General features: G+C 42.2%; 1 protein-coding gene across 1 annotated transcript in view; it reads left to right on the plus strand.

Moving 5' to 3' along the window:
* The window catches only part of EML6 (EMAP like 6), an 884002-nt gene that overhangs the window by 462906 nt on the left and 405343 nt on the right, over nt 1-15753 (plus strand). Inside the window, exon 14 of the mRNA XM_085612599.1 lies at nt 150-336. Within this exon, the coding sequence (XP_085468725.1) occupies nt 150-336 (187 nt within the window). The remainder of the gene's footprint in view (nt 1-149; nt 337-15753) is intronic.

Consider the following 15753-nt stretch of genomic DNA (forward strand, 5'->3'; position numbering starts at 1 on the left):
GTGAATTAATTATAAACAGTACAAAGTCATTTTACCTATTCATGGGTTATGTATAACCTGCATCTGTACTTTGAAGGCATGTATATATATTTTCAGGTAGATGATTGGGAGCCATTCCTTTATGTGAATTGCCATTTTGTATTTTCCAGTTACAGAGGATATGACTGCCGAAATAATTTGTTCTACACTCAGACTGGCGAGGTGGTGTACCACATAGCAGCAGTGGGCGTGGTGTACAGCAGGCAGCAGCACTCCCAAAGACTATATCTTGGGCATGATGATGACATTCTCTGCCTTGCCATTCATCCTGTCAAGGACTACGTCGCAACTGGTCAGGTGTGGATCTATTTTATATTGATTCCAACTACTAAATCAAAAACTCTGTAAAGCATAAAAAAACAAAAGAGAGAATGTGAACATTTTGTTCACTTTGAAATGTATAACTGATGTATGATTATAGATGCATTGCATAAGAATAATCTTGGAATTTATGGGACAGTTGGTCTAGAAGCCCACTTCACTTTCTAACAACAAACCCACATTCCCTTGTAAAATGAACATCATTGCTATCATCACACTGTATTTAGTAATCTAACTGTTTTTTTGCAATATTACATTGTTATGCTGATTGTTACAGATTGCACGATATTCCAGTAAATATACTAGGATGAATAGTAAAAGCTATCACACTTCTTAATGATTTTAGCCATCTCTCCTCTGATATGCTATATTATGCTTGCCACAGATTTCACTATGACACAGAAGTTGATTCCCTTGTGTTAAACTGAAACAATACTTGTGAATCTATAGGTTTGTAAGTGATATACAGATAAAAGTATGCTCACTTTTAGAATGTTTAGGTCAATCTCAGAAATTGCAGCTACTTCATCATTAGAATCTGTGCATAGGGTGGTATTTCTATCTTGTTGGCTTGAAGAGTGTCATGTTTGAGATGGGTTTCCCATAGAAGGTTGTATGACAAAGGCACACATGCTAAATCACGCGTGCCTCTACAATGCAGCCCGAACAACGACTGCCTCTGAGCAACGCATTCCTTTACCACGCATGGCTTTACCAGTCAATTTGTGGTAAAGGCATGATTGGTAAAGAGATGTGTGGTAAAGATCACACCCCAGCCCCTCTGCCCTGAGCCCTAAAACCCTGGCCCCTGCTCTATAAACAGCCAGACCACCCATAAGCCCTAAAAACTACCAACCACCCCTAACACCTAAAACTACTGTGACCCCCCCCTGCCCTGAGCCCTAAAACCCTGGCCCATGCCCTATAAATAATCCGACTCCTAAAAGTGACCACATCCATAAAACCTAAAATTGCCCCGACCCCCCCCATCCTGCCAGGAGCCCTAAAACCCTAGCCCCTGTCCTATAAACAACCCGAACCCCCCAAACCCTAAAACCTACCCCATCCCTAAAACTACCCCAACCCCCACTGCCCCAAAACCCGTCCGCAGCCCCACTTACCAGTCTGTGTCCTCTCCCGATCCTTCCCTTTGCTGTGCCTGCCCATCCGCGCATGTAGACCGTGTACTATATTAACCACGAAAATGCGTGGTTATGGCATATGCATGGTTATGGTAAGCGTGGTTGCACTTATGGGGAAATGGCACACATGGCTCTGCCCGTGTTGTAAAGCCTGTTTCACCAGTAGAGGTACTGATGTAGCAAAAGGTCTAGGCCTCAAAGGATAGTGTAGTCTCTACATATCTATCCACATATTCTGAATTGTTTTTAAAAACGTACACCACAAGGTGTTCTGGGTAACCTGCAGTCTCCTAGAGTGATTGTTTTTAAATTTACCCTAGTTTTGCTCATAGCACCTTCAAAGCTTTTTAAGAACAACTTTGTGTTAGCAGGGTACGTTTATGGTACGTTTATATTGCTAGAATCGTTAGAGGCCACTTCTTTGTTAGAATTCTAAATGTCACTATGCAGGCGGTTATGAATGTTATCGATCAACAAGTGCACTACACAAGATATGCTTAGACTGCAATGGTGTGAAGATTCTACAAAGGCTTTCTTTATCTCTGAGCTGTCACCAGCTCCACCCTTTAAGCCATCTACAATGATCAAGTTGACACTCTCTGTTGGGACCAGGTTTCCTTCCTTTAGACCAAACATTCTATAAACCTCAAGTAGTGAAACTTATGGAATAGCTTTGTATAAAGATTTTGCCAGTAAGAATAAAGCCACTCCTCACCGGATAGTAAATAAAGCACTGCAGTTAGAAGAGAAAAGGAAAATAAACTGTTGTTCATTATCCGTAGCAAGACACTTGTGACTTTTATTGGTTGTAAGCCAATGTCTTGTAACCACCGATTCATCAAATATAACATGTAAGATTTTATTCGGGAGAAATATTAGACCTTATGCTTTATTTTAGTAATCTAACAGTACTGGGCTGATCTTCAAAATTGTTTCACTCTTACTATACAGACTTTGCATGGCATACTTGTTAACCAGGGTCTTCTGGCTTTAAACTATTGCTTACATTTAAGTTAATAGCTTAAGTAGTAATGCAAACTGCATTTCTAGATGTGAGATAAGAATACATTTTGGGTTTTGCTGGTAATATTGTGCACTATGTTTAATGTGGTTGAGCTTGCTTGCGAACCCCCCTAAAAATATTCCACTTAAGGAACTTTATTCACAGATGTACTCACAAACATTACAGCAACAGTATTGTGGTGCAAAGACCTGCCCCCCAGTTTGTCCATTGCTCTGTTAAGCATCAGAACCTGTGAGCAGTTGTGAAATATCCTATAAAGATGCTTATACATATACTTAATTTCTGAAGGATATTTCTAACCCCAGATTTCTCACCTTTTGAATATCCCCAGATGCCAGACTGGATCTAAACGATTTGAAACACCATTCCTCCCTAGCCTGTAGGTGGTGTAGTGAGTCTCCGTGTTGACGAATGGAGTCATCTCTGTGCTCTGCCATCAAGTCCTTTCTTTTAAGGGAGTAGCCAGAAAATTAACATACTCCCCACTTTGAAATAAATCTCTGATGGCATCAAGCAAGTAAACCAAGTGAGCCCAACCCGCTCTAGAAGAGCTCTCTTGTCTCTTCCATCCAAGAATCTTTCCATTCATCCTTTCACCCTTCTACCTATCCGTTGATTTCCACTAGTTCACCTTTACATTCTGACATCCATTCATTCTTTCATCCATCATTCCATCTTCCCCCATTCCATCAAACCATCCATCCACTCTGTCATCCATCTACCAATCCATCCATCCACTGTGCCATCCATCAACCCACTCCGTCATCCATCCACCTCCCCATTCTGCCATCCATCCACTCTGCCATCAATCCACCCACTCTGCCATGTTTCTATCCACTCTGCCATCTATCATCCATTCACTCTTCTATCCATACTCTCTGCCATCCATTCATCCACTCTACCATCTATCTACCCACTCAGCCATCCATCCATCATCCATCCAATCTGCTATCCATTCAGCCATCCATCCACTCTACCATCCATTCACTCATCATTTTACCCTCACATCTATCTATCCATCCCTCAACACTGCCATCCTTTCACCTCTTCATTCACCTATTCATTCACTCACTCAGCCATCCATACATTTACTCTGCCATCCTTTCACCTGTCCATCCACCTATCCACTCATTCATCCACCAACTCATTCATCCATTCTTCCTTCCTTTCACCCTTCTGTCCATTAACTATTCCTATGTTTGTTCTTTTTTCTATTTACCCATCTTTTGTTCTTCCTTTCTCCTGATTGCTCTTCTATTGAGGCTGTATACCTTTATTGCTTTAATTACGAGCTTTTGTCTGCTGAGTTGTAGACAGAATAGGAACATAAAGAACCACAGCCCCCACTGTAGCTGCTGAAGCGGGGCATTCACAATGCCCCTGCTTTCTTCCCAAGCCCTCGTTCGTGGAACCAGAGCTCGCTCCCACTTTTTTTCTTGTCAGCAGTTTTGGTACTGACTCCCTCTTCAGTTTCAAAATCCACGCTGGTCCCTTCAACATCAACGCTAGTCCTGGCACTGAGGAGGACACCGTACCAGTAGTTGTGTCCAACTTCGAACCAAATTCATTCTGATTCAGACTGGGCAGGGCCTCTGCCACTGATCCACCCCTGAGCGCTCCAGCAATGTTTCGGTCCTGACTCTGAAAAGAGTCAGGACCGAAACATTCACCCTGCCTTTGGAGATGATAATGGAGATGATGAGGATTTTTTCATGGGTTTAATGGGGATGATGAGGATTTTTTCATGGGTTTACAGGAGGTCAGTGGGTTTGTCGCTTCCCCAGATACTGGGCTGGTTTTATGTCATGGGCCATCAACGGAGGAGATTATTTCTTTAACCATGGAAGTCAAGACATATTTTCTCACTGAAGTTCTTTAGCCTGGACAAGCTTCCTCTGAACCTCTACTGCCATTCAGTGAATCCCTGACTTGCCACATTATTGAGCACCTAGGCTAAACCTTGTATTTGGCCACTGTGAGTAGGCAGGTAGCCAAACTTCACAGACCATTGAGCAGACAGGAAGCCAGACGACTTAATTGTGTTTTTATGCTACACCCTATGCCAAAAAGTCTAGAGGAACAAGCTTCCACCAACAGCGCAAATATTAATGATGGTCCTGTGACCCCCCTGGGCAGAGAGTGAAAGAGAAGTGAAGAATTCGGTAAACAAATGCGGTCTATCAATGCCAGTTGTCTATGGTATTCACATGAGCTCTGGAACATGGTCAGCAAGATCTTTCCAGCAGTCCCTGAAGAATTTTAGACCTCCCAGACAATGTCCAGGCCACCGAGGGCAACATACTTTCCAGTCCCCACCCCTACAGCAACAGCTCCAAACACTTAAGTTTGCCCTTAGTGGCATACAACTACCCTGTGGGAGAAAGAATCAGACATTTCTTCCATGGATGGCAAAACATAACATCCCACAAATGGGTCTTTGGATCATTCAACAGGGCGGTGCTGTGCCATTCTTTTCCCCACATTTTCCACTCACAACAGAGCAGCTTTCAGTGGAACATCTGTCCATCTTGCTTCAAGAGGTGTAGGCTCTTTTGTTGAAATTAGTTTCCAGCCCCAGAAATAGGGACTGGCTGTTACTCCATTTATTTCCTTGTGTCAAAAAAGAAAAGAGGACTTAATCCTATTTTAGATCTACTCGCTCTGCAAATTCAAGATGATCACTTTGGCCCAGGTTCTGTCTGCCCTAGATCCTGGCGACTTGATGTATGCCTATTCTCATGCGCCCGTCCTGCAGTCTCAACAATGCTATTTGTGGTTCAGAGTAGGTCAGGAGCATTTTCAACTTACCATACTTCCCTTCTGCTTCACCAGTGCCTCTCAGGTGACAGAGGTGATTGTAGCCCATCTTCGTAGGTTGGGAATTCCAGTTTTCCCCTACTTCTACAATTGGCTGTTGAAGGCAGGCGTAGACCACCTCCAGATGGCGTTCAACCTTCTGACATGGTCGGAGTTCACAATCAATTCTCCGAAGTCACACCTGGCTCCTATACTACGGACCACTTATATTGGAGCCATCATGCATACGGTGTGGTTCCAGGTCCTACCTTCATTACAATGAGTCCAAGACATTCCAGCTATGATCCCTATATTTCAGCTCCCGTTCTGGGTCTCAGTGAGAGTGGCTCTGAGACTTCTTGGTCTCCTGCATCCTGCTCATCGATTATACCAGGCGGCCTATACAAGCTCTGCAGTGAAATCTGAAGTCTCAGTGTGGCCAGCACCAGGCGGACCCGAAGAATTCTATGAAAGTTTCAGAGGAGTCCCCAAAAGATCTGCAGTGGTGGATGCTCAATTGCAATTGGATTGGCAGCAGACCCCTCTCTCTATCCCACCCAGAGCTGATGGTGCTAACATACGTGTCTCTGATGAGCTGTCAAGGTCATCTGGGAGGGGTGGATATCAAAGGACTCTTGTGTTTGGCAGAGGTCTGCCTCCACATCAACGTATTGAGTTGCAAACTAATCACCTGGCGCTGAAAGCCTTCCTACCATCCATTACAGGAAGGTGGGTTGAGGTCCTCACAGATAACACCAACACCATCACCATGTTTTACTACAACAAGAAGGGTGCTGTTGGATCCTAGATGCTGTGTCAAGAGGATGCTCATCTATGGCATCCGGTGGAGCATCAGGGTATTTATTAGTCGTGGACCTCTTGACAGGTTCTTTGAATGCCAGGGCAGACAAACTAAGCTGGCGGCGCCTCGCCGATCACAAATAGCATTACATCCCAATGTGGTGTTCGGTATCTTCCAGCAATAGAGAGTAATCTGACTAGATCTTTTCGCCACTTTTTAACGTGCTGTTTCAGAATTTTGCACACTGAAGTTTCAAAGAATTCTTACTCTAAGGAGATGCATTCTGGCTGCAGTGTAGCATGGGATTTTAATACACTTTTCTGCCACTGTCTCACCTGCCCAAAGTTCTGAAGAAGATCAGGAACGGCTGGGTCCAAGTCAATCACAATGCAGTAATAGTACACTTCTGCTCCCAGAAACGAGCTGCCTTTCTAATCACTCATTGACAGTATCCTTACCTTTGACCCTATACAGCGCTCCAGTGCTTTGTTATTAGGTTTGTGCTATAAAAATAACACATACATGCATTCAGACATAAATTACTGGAGTCTGTGAGAAGGAAGGTGTGTGTGTCCTTGGAGGGAACTGAGGCTGGCCACTCTAGCACACCCTTTCAGGCTATTTTGGGCCAATTGCTACTTAACACCTTCAAGAAGACACTTGTTAAAAATGAAGGCATCTTGATCCGGACCACCCAATTTGTTTGGGCCCACACTCTACAGAGGACACATGCACTTGCCATGCCCTAAGGATTTGCCCTTATCCTTATTGATTGTCTGGCCACACAGGGGAAGTTAGAGGGGCTTGAAGGCATGGGCTGAGAAAAGCCTTACAGTGTTGGCGAACCTATATGCAGAGGGAACAAGTCTGGGATTCCAGGCACTTCGCGGGGAATATGATATACTATTGGTTCAGTTTCTGCTCCATGGGGCCCTCAAAGGAGCAATACACAAATAGTGGAAAAAGGATGCAGAGGAACCCCCTGAGCATGAGTGTTGCTGATATATCTTTATGCTTTACAGCAAAACCAAAGTGGTCACACTCTTATAACTTGCACTTTTATAGTCTGCAGGGATCTAATGGCTTTAGGGTAGAAATGGGCAGACGACTTAGACATCCAGCTTACCGATGCTGACTAGCTAGTATCTATAAGTGTTCCCCCAGTGTATCTAGAGAGCTCAGTATTATTACCTGTACCGTGTGTACATTCAACTTAAAAGAAGGAATCGCTTGTTACTGGATGAGTGGGCAGGATGCCCTAAGTGTACTGATGATTGGGTGGACTTTTACCATATGGTCTGGAACTTCTCTTCACTTAACGTATAGTGGAACACAAAACTCTGGGCTATAAATAGACCCACTGACCACGAGATCCCCTCCACCAGATCGTTTGCCTACTGGGTTACTTCCCAAGAGCAAAAACCAACTTACTGCTGAGCTAGCTTATATATTAAGCAAGGAGGCAGCATGCAATGAGCTGGATAAGTCCTGGGGTCCCTGACCTGCAGAAATGTAGAAAGGAGATGGGTGCATGGACTTAATGTGGGAGTGTTGATCATAGATGAGAAGAATGACAGTGACTTTGACAACATCCTATAGTGCAGACCTAGGTCATGATTTTGGAATCCTGCCTGACCAAAACGGCTATAAGCAGCTGAACCCGCCTCAGACTGAAGAAGAATCGCCATGATATGTAGGTAGAATGGTGTGGTTAGAAACCTGTCAAAACATAGGGACTATGCTTTCCCCCCATGTAAGGCAATTGTAACTCCGCATCCCTACAAGTTACTCTTATTGTGGTATTTTCGGGCGTGTGTCTGCACACACATGGTTGTTGTACCACTCGATCATTTCTGATTCTTGATTTTTGGCTATGCCTTACATACTAGGAAAGTGCATGATCATCACGGGTCGAAATGTCCCATATGTCAGTCTACTGTCATAGGAAGATAAGGCTGTGTCATCTTTATACGTGCTTCACATAGATACATGCCTCTATCTTTTTATTTGATGCATCACTTGTCAAGAGTCGGAATCTTCTGTCTAAAAGAAGCTCGTTGTACGGCACTGTTTGGTGTGAGATTGTTAGAATTATGAAAAAATAGTTGCAATAGAAAAAAATAGCAGGTGTTTTCTCAGCCACAGCTACTAAGGGCACAAATGTAGAGGTGTTCCTAGGTCACTATTATAAATCTCTGTAGGATGACCTCCCTAAAGACCAGCAGCAAGCAGCCATGAATAAAGTTTAAGAAATCATGAATACAAATCTACTGGTTTCAACCCAGGTCATTGGTGCTGTGATGATTCTTCTAGCCATATGCCCCTTAGTTACTGACCTGGTGTAGTGTTAAGTAAATCCTGCTGTCCCCATCTGTAAAAAATCGGGTTTCTGGTTGGCATAGGTGTGCACCCTGTCCAAGCAGGAACCACAATCCGAGTCAGGGTAAGTGTAGTATGCTGTGAAAGTTTACCTGTGCTCACCCTCTGGTATTTAGGCACAGAGCAGTCAGGCTAAACTAAAGAGCCAATGTGAAAAGTACTTGTGCACACATACACAGTAACACAGTGAAAACACTACAAAAGTACTGTACACCAGTTTAGAAAAATAGCTAATATTTATCTGAGTAAAACAAGACCAAAGCGATAAAAATCCAACATACAAAGGTCAAGATACGAATTTTGAAAGATTAAATAAAAATGCAGTATTTTGAAAGCAATAGCTCCAATTGGTGCTATCTGGTCGCGCTTGACTGGGGCAAATCCAAAGGTTTTGTCCGACTGTGATGGAGCGTGGGCCAAATACTAGAGTCACGCAGACCTGCTGACAGTTCCTTGGATGTGTTGAATCTTGAGGAAGATGCGTTGAGAAAACAAGGGGATGCTTCGCTGTCAAAGGCAACTCATCATTTCCTGAAGTCAGACAATGTCGTTGTTGCATCGATGACAAGAGCGATGTGCATCGGCCCGATGTGTTGTTTTCGAACCACTGGGTTGCATCAGGGTCTGGGGATGGTGCTTTGCAGTTGTCGGCGATGCGGTGTCCAGGGCCCGTGCAACAGTGGTGATGCGGAGGCACTGCTCAGGCAAAGTTAGGGCTGCATTGTAAGTGGCAGTTGTTGATCGCACACTCGGTAAGCGGTGTCTGCTGCTCCGGTGCAGGGGATGTGCCAGAATCGCAGGGAAAGGCACCGGTTCGATGCTTTGATATCAATGCGTGCACAAAACTCTCACTTCCAAGGGCATAGGACTGGATTTGGCACCACTTGACAGATCAGGACTCACAGCAGAGGAGCCAAGGTACTGGTAGCAAGATGCAGGTGAAGTATTTCATATCCCTGAGACTTCAGAAACAGGAGGCAAGCCCAACAAGCCCTTGGATAACCTTTAGAGATGCAGGATGTAGAGATTCAAGTCAAGAATCAGCAGGCCAACACAGCAAAGCATGAAGAAGAGGAAATAAATCAGAGATAATTTTCCTGTAATAATCTGATGTACATTAGTGTCCCTCCCAGGCTTTTTTGCCATTCTTTGAATTATCCAGGATCTTTTTTTGATCCATAATGAATTTGTTGGTTTCTATGAATCTAAAATTGTTATAAATGTTCTTATGTAATTCGAGAGGGAATACTCCTTTACGCTGCGTCACCAAGGCGTTCATCATAACCAAATAGAGGGCCAAAGACTTGAGTTTCTTTACAAGGACAAGAGACTCCATGGTGAGTTGAAATGCTCTTATAAAATAAGGCAGAGGCTATTTTATTCCTTATAATTCTCGGTGACACCATCACTCTTGCCACAAACCTTTTAAATTCTTGATAGTCTGATTGCAGAATGAAGAATAAAAGAAGAATCTGTTGAGGGAATTGAAACACACCAAAAAGCAGTAAGTAATTTGTTGCAAAAAATATTAGAGTTAGTTTAGATCTGTTGCTCAGAATGAATAGTGATATGTCTGGAGATTTTTTATGTAGTGTAATTAACTGTGCAAAAAATGAACATATCATAAATCTTTCCATTCTGCTGATCATTGATTATTTACAAAAAAACTAATTATAAGATCGAGAAGCAAGTTCTCGTTATTTTTGCTTAAACACAGCTTGCAGTGTTGCTCTGTGACCTGCTTTTCACCTTGGCTGCAGCCATTATGAGGTCACAACTCGACCGTAATACGTTACTGCAGTTGAGCATATATGTCATTTCTTATTACAGGTGAGTAGAGATGTGTCAGCTTGACTGTAATAAGGAAATAAGAAATACATTTTAGTATGAGATTGTATTATTTGCACATGACCTCAGATAGATTTCTTAATGGTCCACTGATATGGCTTGGAAAGATGAGATCGGTGTCAAAGCTACTGGGAAAATGCATGCCGATTTTAAATACAACACCAGGCAAGATACACTTACATAAAAACATTGAGATTTTGTAAAGAACACTTGAACTCCTTTAGGGGCAGTAACATCATGTAAAGGTAACACATTATTGTGTTATCTGTCTCCAAAAAATAATTAAAACGAGTACCAGAATCCGGGATTTGCCCCAAGAACTGCAAGCAACAGAGAACTGCTTAGAACTGGCATTCTGTTGGACCACTTTATACAATGTGTGGACATTTGGTGATTAGCGTTAGTGTGGGGTAAAATAACAGCTAGGTAACGGAGCATGAAATCCCTAGTGGGAGCACATAAGACTCACAGACCTGCTTTCTGGGGGGAGATAATTATGCAAATGAATTGACTGTCCCCTATTTCAAGCTGGCCTAGTCTGTCCATTGTGGCACTCTGGCATTTTACCAATCATCACCTGGAGGCTACTGGGATATTTCAGGATAAGTTGCTCTAGTAAAGGAGAAAGTATTATATTCAAATTATATTCAAATTACTTTATTGATAACGACCTGAGTGACGTGGGACCAGCACTCTCCCCCAGCAATTGCCCCAAACGTTCGATGCTGGGAAGTCAAAGTAGCATAGAACTTAGAACCTACAAACATCAGGGTTCTACTCAAGTCACTTTGCGCTAGAACCACGCAGAAGCTTGCATTTGAGTCCCACCAGGATGTTACTGAAGCTCTAATGGATCCTCGTACTGACACTAGAAAGGTGAGGACATTCTGTACATTTTGAAAATATTCCACAGAGCCTTTCCGTTACCCTGTGCTTGTGCTTAGCTAAAAGATGACCGCCATAACCATATTCCTTTGAACCAGTAAAAACCAGCTATAAGCACACACATCTGTTCATGTACTGGTGATCTTCTCCACTAGCATACACTACCATCAGACTCGAGATGGCCAGTTGAATGCCGGCACACAGTACAAGCTGGCGACTAGCCAGAAACTCTCCCCGCAGCCCTGCTCCAAACATTTTATACTGTGACATCACAGTACCATACAACTTAGAACCTACAAACATCAGGTTTTTACAATGCAAGTTGTGACCAAAGATTGAATTAACTTACATTAAATGTGCCCTGCAGTTGCCATGGCCCAACCATGCCTCCATGGCCTCTTTCTATTCATCGTCTCCTGTAATGTGCGTCTGGTTCATACATTTTGCCGTTGCTGATTTTAGTTTTCAGTCCCTCTGATCCCAAAATGGAGGTCTCTGCAGATGTCAGAAGCAGTTTTGGAGAGTTTTTATTTACTACTGTAACCCTCCTGTCCTCTACCATATCTCTCAATCTCTTATTTTGAAGACTAGATGAAAATCTCTGGAGGTAACAACGCGTAAAGAACAATTACCCTTTCCCAGCCCTGCAACGACACATTCTCTCTCCCAAATGATTTATTTACAATGATTTCCTTCTAAAATGAATTAATGACATGCACAATAGTATCCTCAGTTCTTAAGCCAGAAGCTTCACGTACAAGAATAGTGTTGGCAACTGGAAATATTTGATTAAATCTGAAAAAACATAAAGGACTTGGTCCATAATGCCTCATATTGGGGATAGAGACATGCCATGCTGTGAACTCAATATCTTTAACAGAGGCTTTCTTTTTGCTATGAGTTCCCAATCGATTTGTAATCTGTTTTACCTTGTTCTCTCTCGTGGGCGAGTAACCTGTTCTAGTCAGTAGGTTGCAAATAGTTGCAGTTTCTTAACAAAGGACCTTAGAAAGTCAGCCATCCTCAGATTTGAACCAGGCATGCGACTCTTGAGGCTTCAATGGAGAATCCTCAGTTCCTGAAAAGATGCAGTTATGCCAGGGCTGTCGCTTTGCATTATGCGGCAGATGCTTCTAAGCAAGGAGGTACTAGAAGGATTGCCCCTCGTCTTCCTAACGGCTTGCTAATTAGAATATTCGATACAGTATCAGCAGCTCCATCAGTGACTGGAAGTGATCCAAATTACCTGCTCTAAATGCAATGCTCATTAAACTAAAAATGCCCACTTCATTTCTCTGATTCAAAATCAATTTCTGTTCCAGCCTAACCATGAAACACTCCTGCCCTGCATTTCAATCTAATTATTCTGGTCTAAGAAATCTTCCAGTGTTTTTATTAATTGCAAGTGGCATTATTCCATATACCGTACCTGTGTTCTGGTGGTTAGCCACAATCACTGACAAGAAATAAAATACAATCAGACAGTATTTTAGAAAAATATAGGGATGTTGGAAAAGGGCACGAAGCATTGTAAAATTGTGCTCTGAAAACTGATTTGTGCTATTTTTTTTGGTTAGTATTTTAGAAAGTTACTTGAAGTGTCTAGGTTTGCGCATTTTCTTCAGCCCTAGATTGTTTTAGTACAGGGTTGTGTTGGACTCCAGCAGAAGGCGTTAAGTATCAACATTTCTTAAAATTATGCATTTTGTATGTTTACTGTGACTCAAAATATAACCATGTGCTAGAATATTTTCTTTATTGGTTTCTTCTTTCCTTTCCTTTCCAGTCCCTCATGCCCATTTGCTTTCAGTTGCTTGTATTGCAGCAGGATATTAACACTCACTAATCATCGTCTTCCAAGCTTTTTACTATTTCGACTCAACCAGTTTATGCCAATCCCCTACAAGACCTCTTTCCTCCATAACACTTCCTGTTTTTCTGTGCAGCACTCCTCTTACCTTCCGGCTTCGGGTTGTTACTAGGCTACTCCCGTTTTACAGAAAAGATTATTTTATGGAGAGTACTTTGTCCTCTTCATTCAGCGATGCAGGGGTTCGCTTCATTTTACTTTTTATTACAACCCATAGCAGGAGTTCTGGTGGGGTGCGGGCAGGCTACGCTGGTCTCATTTCGGGCAGTGGTGCTAGGGGCCCGCACTAGTTTTTATTTCTGCTGTACCAGCGTGGTTCATGAGGGTTATGCTGGTTTTATACTTTAGATTCAGGTGTGGGATGAGGAGACTGCAGTATTGCTAAAGCTCGATGCTTGTTTTATTCCTGCCCCACTTTGCTGGTTTCATTATTGTTCCACCAGCTTCTCTTTTTTTGAGAAAAAAAATAGCACTCATTTTAAGTGTGTAACTATGCAGAGACTGTCCTCCCGTTTTTTTGTGGTACATTGGCCCGATTAAGACATTTCTTACCTGCTGTTGATTAGTCCTCTCTGGGGACCTGATTTGCCCTTCGACCAGATAGGAGCACATATTGTCTATTGACATTAGAGGGAGAAGAGGGAAAGGGGAGCTACCCTTCATTAAGCCATTCTGTGATGCCTTCGTAAGTGCCTGATACTTCTGTATTTTTATGTTAATATGTCATACATATGTCATGCATTGGTTGCCTACCTGAATTCCAGAGTAAGAGGGAACAGCCATTTTTAAAACCCTAGGTCTCTAGTCATGCTGCTTGAGAGCTCCGGATCTTTGTGTGTTGAACATGCTTTGGTGAATCAAGGGTAAGTATTTTTATAAGAAGCGTCAAATATCGCCCTCATCTCCTATCGACAAAGCTAAACATGGGATCAGGGGCCTATCTCATGATAGTCCTCACTCTTTCTCTATGGCTGAAAAGAGGTTACAGTCTCTATCTGAGGCTTATGAATATCATAGGGGCAGACACATTTAGCCACAGTTTTCCCCTGATTCTTCTAATGCCTCCCAGTTCTCTGTCGCTTCTTCTCCCTCTGGTTCCACCCAGGCTTACCAGAGTATGACGAGGAGGAGTTGAGGTTTTCTGAGGATTCTATTGCCCCTAAAGGTAAAAACACTCAAACAGAGGAGAATAAACTAGTGACTTCTTATCTTATATTTAATCCCCAGCTGCCTGCAGTTATTTAGCAACCTTCTAGTAATAGTGATTGGTTCTGTTAATTCCCATAACCTACAGTTTTGAAATTTCATGTTATCCCGGCTATCCAAGATTTATTCCAAAGGGAATGGAAAAGACCCAATAGGGTCTCAATCCCAAGATTTATGGGCAGATTTTATCCTCTGGCTCAGCGTGATTTAGAACTTTCTCAGGCAGTTGCCATTGACTCTCTCTTGGTTAATCTGTTGGGCCAGCCATTCATCTTTACAGAGGACGTTGTTGTATCTGAGCTTGTCGACAAGAAAGCAGAAGGCACACTCGAAAGCCTATGCAAGTCACAGTCTTTCATTGAGGTCAGAAGTCTATTCAGTCTAGCATCCCAATCCTTGGTCAAGGATTTTTAATACCACCCAACTAATATTCAGGAGGGAGACAACTGCTTTAAACTTTTGGCTTGTATGGAGGTGCAGGTTGAATTAATTTCTGATGTTGGATTTGATAGCCTGAGAGCTTCAGCCATTGCTTCAGCTTTGGTACTAGCCGCTAGAAGGCATCTCCATTTAAGAGGATGGAAGGTTGGCTTCTCTCAAAAGAACAGTTTACTTCAAATGCCTCTCTCAGGCAATGTGATGTTGGCAAAGAGCTGGAGGAAGTGATACACAAATTCAAGGTTCATTTGTAATAACGATGAAAAACGAGAAAATAAAAGTCCAAGCACCCATTCATGTACTTCAAGATACAGTGTCAACTGCCTGTTTACTCAGCTTCAACACAGCTGCTGATATGGGACTGATTTCAGTGAACTATAATATGAATGCTCATCACTGAACTGTAAGTCAGTTCCCTTTGTTGTTTCATGGGTTGCGAAAACTCAAGACTATGAATGTCCAATTACACATTAATGAGGAAATCCGTCATTGACAAAGGCCAGGAGGCCGAAACGCGTTTGTCAGTTACTTTTTTCAATTGATGGTTGCATGATGAATAAATAGATTTAATTTCTTAAGCCTGGAGTGCTCAACCTTTTTTTCCAAGACGTGGCAGTGTTTACGCATGTCCTTCCTCGTGAGTTTAGGCACTCTCTGTGTTGAGAGCGGCGACTACAAGACGGAAAACTATTCTGATATATATATATATTATCATAGTAATAAAAGTAAAATATGTAAAAAAGTATTATATTGTAAAATAATTATTTTTATGAATTGTTATGCTATATATATATTTATAAAACACAAACCCATATATATGTGCGTTTATATATGTATATATTTATATATAATATTAAATGAGTGGAATATATTTAATACATCTTAAATGTATATATTTAAATATTTAACAATTACTACTTTAACTCTACTTATATTAAAAAAAAACTATATTGTTCTATGTTTTTGGATGATATTAGTGTCAACAATATTTTTGGGGAGATTA

The sequence above is a fragment of the Triturus cristatus genome, chromosome 6, assembly GCF_964204655.1.
Source record: "Triturus cristatus chromosome 6, aTriCri1.1, whole genome shotgun sequence".
Lineage (NCBI taxonomy): Eukaryota > Metazoa > Chordata > Amphibia > Caudata > Salamandridae > Triturus > Triturus cristatus.